The sequence below is a fragment of the Malaya genurostris genome, chromosome 2 (genome assembly GCF_030247185.1).
Source record: "Malaya genurostris strain Urasoe2022 chromosome 2, Malgen_1.1, whole genome shotgun sequence".
In the NCBI taxonomy this organism is placed as follows: domain Eukaryota; kingdom Metazoa; phylum Arthropoda; class Insecta; order Diptera; family Culicidae; genus Malaya; species Malaya genurostris.
Window position 1 is genome coordinate 196,722,738 of NC_080571.1, and position 12,619 is coordinate 196,735,356.

A 12,619-nucleotide genomic window follows, 5' to 3' on the forward strand; every position below is an offset into this window, starting at 1 on the left:
AGTGTAAACTACGATTAAACATGGAAAATCTTCAGAAATGTGTGAAATTGGGTAAGGTTAGGTTTTTTCGGATCAACATTTTTTTAATCAGAAACCAGTGTAATGTTGAATTATCGAGTACTAGAATGTATAGCAATCGAGTATTATTTATTTTGGATACTTTATTTGTTATTTCCAGGCATTTGAAAAATGGTATCAAACCAAGTTTAATGCTCCATTCTGAATGAACAGTAGATTTCGCATAATGAATTAAGATCAACATTGCCACCTCAGAGTAAAAACTTTTTCTTCAAAATCTACTATGATTTTTCAATCGAATTTGCCCGTGTTTATAAGAAATCGTTGAAAAGGTGGAATAATTAAAAATTTTCTTACCGGTTTGACAGCTCTTATTGAAAGTATCATCTCTAAGCAAGCAACGCCTCTACATTTCAGTTTTGCGACAATGTGCCAATCGATTTGACAGCTCTTGCTGAAAGTATCATCTCTAAACAAGCAGCGCCTCTACATTTCAGTATTGCGACAATATGTCAATTATGGTACAAAAACGGGCACAGATTTTCACAGACAGGTTTTTTGCTTGATCACAGATTTTTGAAAAAAGAACCTGGCATCCCTGATTAGGTTCTCAGGTCCAGAGATGCCAGATCTGCAGATTTCGTACGTAGTGCTGCAGACAGTTTTTGTTGTGCAGACTTTTGAAAATCTAGTTTTTCCCAGACTTTCGTAAACATTTACAGACATTCGAAATTGCCGCGACCTTTTTTTTGCTCGCCAATTCAGTTTAGCGTAACATACTTTAAAAAGAAATAAAGACTTGCTAACTGCAGATTTTTTCGGATATACTGACTTTTGCAACCTTGTCTGAAGATATTTGAAATTTTAACCTGGCATCTCTGCTCAGGTCAGTGATATTTTTTTTAGGCTGTCTTAGGAGTTTATTTGTATTCACGCACAATGTTATAATTGACGTAGGTATATGATTGACTACTGAACATTTTTCTGTTTAGGTTTTATCTTACAAAACTCGATGGCTGAAAAAATCGAAGAAGTATGTCGACTATGTATTGAACCAGGAGAGTTTATGTTTGCGCTGTATGAAGCTGATAATACAATAGGTTTTGTGGAAATCATCCAGAAAACAACCCATATCACGGTTCATAAACAAACAGTTTCCAATATATCAGGTTCTCATGTATTTGTATTATTTCAGATCGATCCCACTGATAGTTTGCCACAATCGATTTGCGAACGTTGCTTAAGAGACGTTGAAAATGTTAAACTTTTTATAGAAAGATGTAGAAGATCTGATGAATGCCTCCGGAAAAAGCTCAAAATGAGCGAGTTAGTTCTTTGTTTCATAATTTTGTGAAGGTACCTAACATTTTTGTATGCTTCAGATTTAATTTGGGAAAAGCTACGAATGACCTCCAAGTAGAAGGTGAAAATTCGCCAGTTCATATAATAGAAGTGTTCGTGAATAATTCGGAAATCAACAGTACCGACCTAGTTGAAAACATTAATATAGATGATCTGATTACTGAAGAATTGTTCGAATCGAATGACAGTAAATCTGAAAATTTTGATGACAAATCTGATTTCGAAGAAAACGATACATACGTTAACGATTTAATCATAACCGATCCCATTGCACAGCTTGCCGATGTCCAGGAACCGAACTACACGCAATGTTGCGGTTGTGTTGAAAACTTTGTATCCTTTGAAGCTCTTCAAGAACATTCTAGACGCTGTCATTATGCAGAAAAGGCAATTTCAGGTCCGAATCCATATAATATTATGGAATGTACTATCTGTTACAAACTATTCTCTGGAGTATCATATTTGGATTCTATGCATAGATTAAATGCTTTTAAAAATAGGCTTCAGTCAGTTGGATTCCCGGAAGTCATACAATGCTGCGCTTGTGATGTGTTGGCATCCAGTAAAGAAGAACTGTTGCATCATGCCAATGAACACATCGAACGACAAACTTACGAAGATACAACCAAGCCGTTTGAATGCCAATTTTGTTTCAAACGATACAAAGAAAAATCAACACTGACTTTCCATCAAAAATTTAGCTATAGCTACAAGAAGCAATTGGTTACCAAACGACGAGGATGTAGGGCCGTTAAAAAGCGATCTGCAATCGAAAGTACTACTAATAACAGGAAATGCTGCGGATGTTTCGCTGAGTTCATTTGTTTAGACTCTTTAAAGCAGCATTCTCGAATGCATCACGAACTGTACAGGAGTCAAAAGGACGATGCTAATCCATTCCAATGCGAAATATGCTTCAAACAATTTCCGACGCTCATCAGATTGGAACAGCATCGGTTGGTTCCCTACATTCGAGAACACAAGTGCGACATATGTGAGAAATCATTTTTAACTCCATTACTTTATCAAAAGCACATGGAAAATCATCATTCGAATAGCATTGAAAGTAAGGTCTCAAAGAAAGCAAGCGTTACAGTTGAAAAAAATGTTCAATGTGACCTATGTGGGAAAACTGTAAGAAATAAGTATCAACTTAAAGCACACCAGAAGTCGATACATACGGAAGAAAAAAGATTTAGTTGTAGTTTGTGTTCCCAAAAGTTCAAATGGAAACACGTACTGCAGAATCATCTTCGTGTACATACCAAGGAACAACCGTACAATTGCAAGTTTTGCCCCAGAAAATTCACACAACTCGCGGACAAGACTAGGCACGAGATTTGTCATAGTCAAGATTTTCCTTTGAAATGTTCTGTGTGTGGAAAAGGATTTTCCATGGGGAGGCAAAAACTCTTGGAACAACACGAAAAGCATCACCAAGCTGGAGAGGATTATCCATTTACATGTCAGTGTTGTGATAGAACTTTCACAAGATTGACTCACCGAGATCGACATCAAACACGTCATATGGCGGAGCGGAACCGTAGCTTGAAATTAAGTTCTGAAGATAGTTGAATTGACGTTCAACGATCAGGCTTCAGTTCCTAAAATGAATGCGAAACTTTTTCTTTGTTTCGGTTATAGATGTTTTTACCTTAAGGTCGTTCGCCTCTTCGAGCCGGAAAAACTTTCTGACCCTATGTACGGGGTTGGGAATCGAAGGTGAGTGGCATGAAAGGCATCGACTAACCTGTCCCCCGAATGCAAAACTTAAATACCGCCATTCTACGCATAATTTTCCAATATTCTATGGGATTTACTTGGAATGGATGAATAGTTGTTAATCAGCAATCTATTATATGGTGGCATATTTGTTTTTGGATAAGCTCTGCTACAGCGTGAAATGAAACACGATATTCTGAAAACAATTATTAGTTTTGATATTGCAATATGTTCCGAAAGTTTTGTTTTAGTAAAAATTTTAGCGCAAATATAAGAACAAATAATCATATACAATAAAAAATGATACTTAATTTAAACATCTGTTTTATTTAATTGTAATGATTTATTTAATTAAACAAATATTCCGGCTCATTTGTGTGACCGTATCGTGGCCGATTCTACATTTTTTCCTGAATGAACATTGTGTTTGTATTAATCTCGTTGTTATTTTTTTCCTTGGGTGAGACACAGAGAACAAATGATCAAATTCAATACGCATCATTAATAACGCTAGCAACTTGTATTCGATCGAAAAACGTCGCTATTTAGAATAAGGGCGTATAGTTTGATCCTTCACATACACTCTTGTATCAATAGTCATCGCATTAGTAGAGTCACCATGTTATTTTATCGATCGACTTTCAATTGTGAATAATAATATCGAATACATAAAATGAATAATAAAATAAAAATCGATAAAATCGAATTCAATATCTTGCTTCGACTATATGCAGAGATGTCTATCTCCTCTGTGTGACGAAGAGCAAGCAAAATTTCTCCCCTCGCACTGACAACTTCAACGAGAGCTCTTTTCTTTCACATTTATACACCACTGTTGTGTAAGTGTGCACGCATCAAGAGTGCGTTTGTTTATTTCCTTTTACCTCTTCCACTGAATCGCACCAAAGTGCTAGAGCATTAGCTAATAAATTCTCTGAGGTGGATGCAGATACTTTCACAGAGGTGTACACTAGAGATGGTCGGGTATAGGGTATTTTACCCGAAACCCGACCCGTACCCGTACCCGACGGGTTTTTGGTCGGGTACGGGTAAAAATTTTTATTTTCAATCGGGTACGGGTCGGGTCGGGTAAAAAAAATTTACTACTTACTCGGGTACGGGTCGGGTCGGGTAAAAAAATTTACTACTCACTCGGGTACGGGTCGGGTACGGGTAAATTTTTTTTTCTGATCGATTACCCGACCATTTGTACTTCACATAAATATGTTTACACGTTGACGAGAATTTTTTATTGCAAAACAGTTGTTTCGAAAAATAAACAATTTGATTCAAGGGGTTTTGACATTCGCGCCTAGAACCAGACCTGAAAACTGGCATCTTTTTCCAGAAAAAAACATTTCTTTTCTTCATTTAAAAAAAACGATCAATCATAGTTACGTGAAAAGTTATGTGAATATTTTCCACCCTACTTTTTTATAACATATTTTATAAGATACACTGCCTTAGCTCTAAGATGTTGCGGTCAGACCCTGCTTTCCACGTAGGTTTTAATGGACTGCCATTTTAAAGCTGTTTAATGCACAATCCAGTAAAAATTATTTGATTAATATATAAAATGTAGTGTAGTACTCATATCACATTCAGATACCAGAAAACTGTTATTTTAAATATGGTTGAGATTTTCAAAATTTACATATAAATCATTAGGATTCTAACCATAAAAACATGAACATTTATTTCAGAAAATCTGCATAGAAGTTCTTCTTATTCTTCACTTCTGGGTGGTGTCACCTCACTTGAAATGACACCGATTGATGCCACAGCAAGTTGAGCTATATTGCCAGTTCGATGTCAACATTTCATAAGGGCACATAAACCAATGTTTACTTTCTCTTTTGTGAATATCTCCTTAATTTTCACGTGTACCTAAAAAGTATTCGTGTAGAATGAAAGATAATATCTCCAAGTTTCCAACATTACCAAATATGTAACGAACGTTTGTATAATAACGCAGATATAGTCGAAAGAGAAAGTTAACAAAGAAAATCTGTCAATTGTTTTTAGGCCCTTTTGAAATGTTGACGTCGAGTTAATTTACGTTTCTTTTCACTGAAAATTTCGATGCGTGACAGTCGCAAAAGTACGGGTGAAAATCTTTTCACGCGAAATGCTCAAATTTTCACCGTGTTCACTCGTTGAGGGTTCCAAGGGAGGTGGAACAGAAGTTCAATGGCTGTAAAAACCACCAGCTCCCGTTACCATCGTTGGTGTGGGTTTGTGAGGCTTACAAAACGGGCATATTTGACAGATTAATTTAAATCAAAATCATAATTCATTTTGCTTTGTAGTAAAAAAAATGTAACCAAAAAAAATTTCTCACAAATGTTCAAACTACTTACACTTGAAGGACTCACAGTTCACCATTTTCAAAATTGAATTTTTCACACCGGGAATACACGTGAATTATTTGATGTTTGGTCAATTCACGTAAACGAACCGATGATACTTTATTAATTTTAGGGGATGTTCGTGATTTTTCAAGTGATTCTAATGTGAATTTTTATTTGTGTGTCAAGATAATGAGCACGCTTACTTGTGGTTCTAAAGAATTGGATCAAAAGTCGCACTGTTTCGTAAAAATCATACCTACCCAAAATTGAATACAATGGGTATTACGTCATTTTGGATAAATATGCTTCTCGAAAAATTTGAGTAGATATTACTCCTTTTTGTTGACATTTGTAAATGAGTATAAAGTACCAAAGACATTGGAAATTTATTCATGCTTCACAGTGTATTTACATGTTTAAATGTAAACAAGCATTTTAATGTATTTTACTGACAAACTAGAGCCTGATACGCTCTATCTAGCTCGCTATCTAAAACACTATTTTTTTCCATCCTGAATTTTGGTAAACTTTTTACTACTCATTCGGGTCGGGTACGGGTAATTTTTTTTTATTTTTTATCGGGTACGGGTCGGGTACGGGTAATTTTTTTTTATTATTGATCGGGTACGGGTAATTTTTTAAATTTTTAATCGGGTACGGGTAATTTTTTTTGCTGATCACTCGGGTACGGGTCGGGTTCGGGTATAAGAATTTCTATACCCGACCATCTCTAGTGTACACGCCGGTGAGCACTCTGCTGTATGGTTTTCGTAGATGAAGCGTGGACACGCAAAATCAGCAAAATAAAACAATTTATCGTAAAATTTTCGGTTTTCCTTGCAAATTTTTCATAGCAAGGCCAGATCTACTCTCTATTAATTGAAGTTCACAGAAGTGTTCGCTCACAATCACGCGCCAGTGGTCACTTGGGTGTATTTAGACGAGAGCTCGTGTGAGCGATTCGTGCGAAGAGAATGTGTTTCACTCGCGCCAGCTGCTTTAACCACAAGCACACACTCAAATGCTGTCTATTCGACACTGAGAAGAAGTGCGCTTTCCTCTTTGTGCGGTGCTTCGTTTTTTTTTCATCCTCTGTGTGGCAGAAATCTGACTCTAGCGTTTATCACTGTGGTGAAATGCCATCTCTGACTATATGAAGCAATACCACATGAAAAGTAGTTCGAAAATTGTTCAATACTGCTGTTATAACAGATCGGCTGAAAAGTTCGTATCGTTTCTATGAGAGGGCGCCACTAGAATTAAATCCATACCATTTTCAGTTAGTACCAACCTTCAAAAGATGCGTGTATAAATTTGACAGCTGTCTGATTATTAGTTTGTGAGATATTGCATTTTGAGTGAAGCTACTTTTGTTATTGTGAAAAAAATGGAAAAAAAACCTGTTTTAATCCACCTAGTGGTGTAATGATGCCTTTCTCATATCAATCAAACTATCATATATAATACTGTGGTATTCTTCAAAATTATTTTCCTTCGATTCTTAAAAGAATAATCGAAATAGATTTGTTTGACCGTCTACTGATAAAAACTATCAATTGGAAAAGATTAGAGGTCGATTTAGAAAACTATTTACATACATACATACACACATACATACATACACACATACGCACACACACACACACACAGACATTTTGCGTACTCGACGAACTGAGTGGAATGGTATATGACACTCGGCCCTCCGGGCCTCGGTTCAAAGGTCGGTTTTCACAGTGATTGCATAACCTTTCTATATGAGAAAGGCAAAAAAAAATTTTTTTCTTCGATTCTTAAAAGAACAACCGAAATCGGTTTGTTTGACCGTCTACTGATAAAAACCATCAAATTGGAAAAGATTTGAGGTCGATTTAAAAAATTTTTTATGGTTTTTCTCCATTTTCAGTGATGGTGTACAATTTTTCACACACTTTACCCTATATTTCCGGATCCGGAAGTCGGATCCGCATGAAATTCAGGAATAACGTATGGGACCACAGGACCTTTCAGTTGAACCTAAGTTTGTGAAAATCGGTCGCGCCATCTATGAGAAAAGTTAAAACACATATTTTCTTTTTTTTGCACATTTTACCCCATAACTCTCGAACCGGAAGTCGGATCCAAATAATATTCAGGAATTTTGTATGGGACCTCAAGACCTTTCATTTGAATCTAAGTTTGTGAAAATCGATTCAGCCATCTCTGAGAAAAGTTAGTGCACTTATTTTCACAATTTTTTGCAAATTTTACCCCATAATTCCGGAACCGGAAGTCGGATTCAAATAATATTCAGGAATTTTGTATGGGACCACAAGACCTTTCATTTGAATCTAAGTTTGTGAAAATCGGTTCAGCCATCTCCGAGAAAAGTTAGTGCAAAAAAACGTTACATACACACATACGCACATACACACACACACACACACACACACACATACACACACAGACATTTTGCGTACTCGACGAACTGAGTCGAATGGTATATGACACTCGGCCCTCCGGGCCTCGGTTCAAAAGTCGGTTTTCACAGTGATTGCATAACCTTTCTATATGAGAAAGGCAAAAGGAATTTCGTGTGTAGATGAAACACTACTTTTTGATGAAAAAAAGTGCCGCCGATACCAAAAAACGGCTTGATGAGTGTTATCCAGACTCTGCACCGGGCGAAGCAACAATTCGTAGGTGGTTTGCAAAATTTCGTACTGGTCATATGAGCACCGAAGACGATGAACGCAGTGGACGTCCAAAAGAGGCTGTTACCGATGAAAACGTGAAAAAAATCCACAAAATGATTTTCAATGACCGTAAAGTGAAGTTGATCGAGATAGCTGACACCCTAACGATATCAAAGGAACGTGTTGGACATATTATTCACGAATATTTGGATATGAGAAAGCTTTGTGCAAAATGGGAGCCGCGTGAGCTCACAATCGATCAAAAACAACAACGAATTGATGATTCTGAGCAGTGTTTGGAGCTGTTATATCGAAATAAAACCGATTTTTTTCGTCGATATATAACAATGGACGAAACATGGCTCCATCACTTCACTCCGGAGTCCAATCGACAGCCACCCAAAGCGTGGAAAGACTCAACAAACGGCCGGTAAGGTTATGGCGTCTGTATTTTGGGATTCGCATGGTATAATTTTCATCGACTTCCTTGAAAAGAGAAAAACCATCAACAGTGACTATTATATAGCGTTATTAGAGCGTTTGAAGGACGAAATTTAAAAAAAACGGCCTCATTTGAAGAAGAAAAAAGTTTTGTTTCATCAAGACAATGCACCGTGTCACACCGTGGGCTTCGAATTGCTCCCTCATCCACCGTATTCTCCAGATTTGGCCCCCAGTGACTTTTTCCTGTTCTCAGACCTCAAGAGAATGCTCGCTGGTGAAAAATTTAGAAGCAATGAAGAGGTAATTGCTGAAACTGAGGCCTATTTTGAGGCAAAGGACAAATCGTACTACAAAAATGGTATCGAAAAGTTGGAAGATCGCTATAATCGCTGAATCGCCTCTGATGGCAATTATGTTGAATAATAAAAACGATTTTTGGCAAAAAATGTGTGTTTCTATTAAACGATACGAACTTTTCAGCCGAACTGTTAGTAACGTGGAAACTCGTAGCACAGACTAACAGACAGGACACTCAAATTAGATTCTTCAATCATTTTAACGGTCATTTCGAATATTCCTTTATTTGGGACAGTACTCACATGTGTCATGATGGCGCCACGTTACCCTATCAAAAACATCCTGTCTGTCATCTATACTGTGTTTATTTTTTCATTTACTAGAGTTGCCATTCATGCAGAATTACCTGTAATGTATTGATTTGTATACGTACATGCGAATTTCATGCAGGATACAAATTTAATACATATTGCCAAAACTATATACAGAATTATGCCTACTTCTCATCCTCCAACGCAATACAAAATCGAACCCGTTTTGTTACAATATTTACTTGCTTCTGGTCTGCCGCCTCTTCATTTCGGGTGAAAACTACCAACACAATAAAAAATAGTCTAGATGAACAACGTTGAGTCAAATAAATGGTTACCTTCCAACATCGCGGAAAAGTTAAATATAAACGTGATCCAAAAATTTATTGTGACGATTCATTTTCAAAAATTTTGATGAAATCAGGCAACCCTGCAATCAGCTGATCGGTGTTGACAAACGAGGGGAAACCAACTAGTAAAAAGACTTTTACGTAACACAAGGGGTGTACCGATAGTAAATAGTTCGCGCAGTACAATATAGGTGGAACTAGTGCATCACGGAAAATTATTTTTATAAGAATTTACTCATACTGTCATGTCTGTTAGTCTGTGCTCGTAGCGAATGCTCCTAATTTTATCTTACTCTTGAAGTCAATCTATCGAACAGAGACAAAACAGCCTACACTAATGTCGTTTTCGCTTGATGCCAAACCTAACCCAGTTTCCACTCTAACTGCTGTCAAACCGTTTGTTTGAAGTCAGTTTCGAACCTAGTTTCAACGTTGTTGAACTGAAAATCGAGACAGTTTCGAACCTGGTTTTCAAATCAGTTTTACTTAAATCCCCGTTGCTAAGTGCGAAATCAACACGGTTTCGTGAAAAGTGTTTGTTTGATGTCACCCTGGGTCAGTTTCAATTTTCTCAAGCAAAAACGACATAACTAATGTCGTTTTCGCTTGAGGAAACTGAAACTGATCCAGGATAGTTTCATCAAACAAACACTTTTCATGAAACTGTGTCATTCGTGCCGTGACTATCGGATCGATCGGACGTAAATTCTGCTTTCTCCAATCGCGTGGTGAATTGTTTTATTCCGTTATCAAGGTCATCCCGTATTCTATTGTGTGCATCAGTGCGGTCGAGTGATAGTTCTAATTAATCCGTTCTCAAGGCCGACTGTGAGCTTGTGTGAAGCAGCACTGCGTGCGGTACCGTTAGCCAGCGCCAGCGCTGGGCGCCGCGTATATATCGTTGTACATTAGAAACAGTGATAAATATATATAGTGATAAAAAGATTGGTTTCATTGGACAGTGTAGTGAGAGACTAAAAACAAAGTGCTTTTTCCTCAAAGAGGTTTTTTGCACTTTATTGAACTGGAATATTCACCGGCTGCCTAGGACCGGGCCTTGTCGGCCGATCACCCTTCGAGAGCTAAAGCTAAGTATTTTTTTTCTTTTTCCCTGTTGTTCAGTACCATTAGATTTTTATTGCCCCCTAATATTTACCCGCACGGACACATTTCCGTGCCATGACAAAAGGCACAGAATTGCCTGACCTTCCCCTAGATGATCAAATGGATGCTTCTGATGGCAATAAATCTCGCATTAGAAGCTATCCCGATGGGCTTGCACTCTCGGCCGGACCGTATGCGGTTTACATCCGGACCAAAGCGAATGGTAAAAAATTGAACCTTCTAAAACTTTCTAATGACCTGTCCTCGCGATACAATACTGTACAAAAAATTGAGAAAGTACGCCCGGACAAGCTTAGGGTCTTGTTAGCCAGTGCAAAACAGGCTAATGAGATCGTTCGAAGTGAGAATTTCACGCGGGAGTATCGCGTATACGTACCAGCTCGCGAAGTCGAGATAGACGGCGTGATCACCGATCCGAGTCTGACTTGCGAGGACGTTCTTAAGCATGGGGCAGGCGGTTTTAAAAACCCCCTACTCAAGAACGTTAAGATACTGGACTGCAAGCAATTGCGTTCAGTATCGACCGCTGAGGATGGGACTAAGTCCTATATCCCATCAGACTCGTATCGGGTGACTTTCGCTGGCTCGGCTTTGCCTAATTACGTCCTCCTGGACCGAGTCCGTTTACCTGTTCGTCTTTTTGTGCCGCGGGTCATGAACTGCACCAATTGCAAACAATTGGGACATACAGCATCCCATTGTTGCAATAAATCCCGGTGTATAAAGTGTGGAGGGAGTCATGCGGATAACTCCTGCAGTGGAGACAATGAAAAGTGTCTCTACTGTAAGGAGAGGCCGCATGACCTCTCTGATTGTCCCGTGTACAAATTGCGTAAGGATAAAATGAAGCGTTCACTTAAGCAACATTCCAAACGCTCTTTTGCAGAAATGTTGAAATGTGCTACGCCACCTACCGAAAATCCTTACGCTTACTTGTCAACTGACGAGAGCGAATATGATGACCCCCTCGAAGGTACATCTTCGGCTGTCCCTCATAGCTCATCAATTAGAAAGAGAAGAAATAAATCTTCTCAAAAGCTCCCTAGTAAGGGTTCGAAGATGTCCTCTGATGGGTTCCGAAAAATTACAACAACTGGTAGTGATGGCAAAAAACCAGAGAAAAAAGCTCCAGGCCTTGGAAAATTAAATTCCGAGCAAGAATTTCCATCACTTCCTGGGACTTCAAAACCCCCGAAAGTCCCTAAAGATCAGTCAGAAAATTTACCAAATACTGGGTTTGTTAAATTCTCTGATATTGTGGACTGGATCATGTCTACTTTCAATATTTCTGAACCTCTTAAAAGCCTGATAATGGCTTTTATTCCTACAGTTAAAACATTCTTGAAGCAGTTGACTGCAAAATGGCCCCTTCTTTCAGCGATCGTATCCTTCGATGGCTAAGACACCCACCGAGGTCACGGATACAATCACTGTTATACAGTGGAATTGTAGAAGTATCATCCCAAAAATAGATCCTTTCAAATTTCTAGTAAATAATCTGAAATGTGACGCATTTGCATTGTGCGAAACTTGGCTAACTTCTGAAATACCCTTAAACTTCCACGATTTTAACATTATTCGTCTGGATCGAGATGATTCCTATGGAGGAGTACTTTTGGGGATCAAAAAGTGCTATTCTTTCTATCGCATTAACCTCCCCTCGATACCAGGTATTGAAGTTGTCGCATGTCATGTTACAATCAAAGGCAAGGACCTTTGCATTGCTTCCATCTACATTCCTCCAAGAGCCTCGGTTGGGCATCGGCGGCTCAATGATATCATAGAGCTTCTTCCCGCACCGACGTTGGTTTTAGGAGACTTTAACTCACACGGTACGGGATGGGGCTGTCTTCACGACGATAACAGATCAACTATGATCCATGATATCTGCGACAACTTCAATATGACAATCTTGAATACGGGAGAAATGACACGAATTCCTGCACCACCAGCAAGACCAAGTGCGC

At 38.3% G+C, this 12,619-nt stretch overlaps 1 protein-coding gene across 3 annotated transcripts in view; it reads left to right on the forward strand.

The window, feature by feature from the left end:
• Window positions 1–3,419, forward strand: part of LOC131433169 (zinc finger protein 728-like) — an 87,717-nt gene extending 84,298 nt beyond the window's left edge. The window contains exons 2-4 of one of the 3 annotated variants that reach the window (XM_058600043.1): window positions 1,011–1,156; window positions 1,214–1,344; window positions 1,401–3,419. In XM_058600043.1, coding sequence (XP_058456026.1) covers window positions 1,031–1,156; window positions 1,214–1,344; window positions 1,401–2,955 — 1,812 coding nt within the window. In that variant the 5' untranslated portion in view covers window positions 1,011–1,030 and the 3' untranslated portion in view covers window positions 2,956–3,419. Of the gene's footprint in view, window positions 1–935; window positions 1,157–1,213; window positions 1,345–1,400 lie in introns of those variants that run through there. The other 2 variants (XM_058600042.1, XM_058600044.1) reach the window with 2 other exon arrangements.
• The last annotated feature ends 9,200 nt before the right edge of the window (window positions 3,420–12,619 follow it).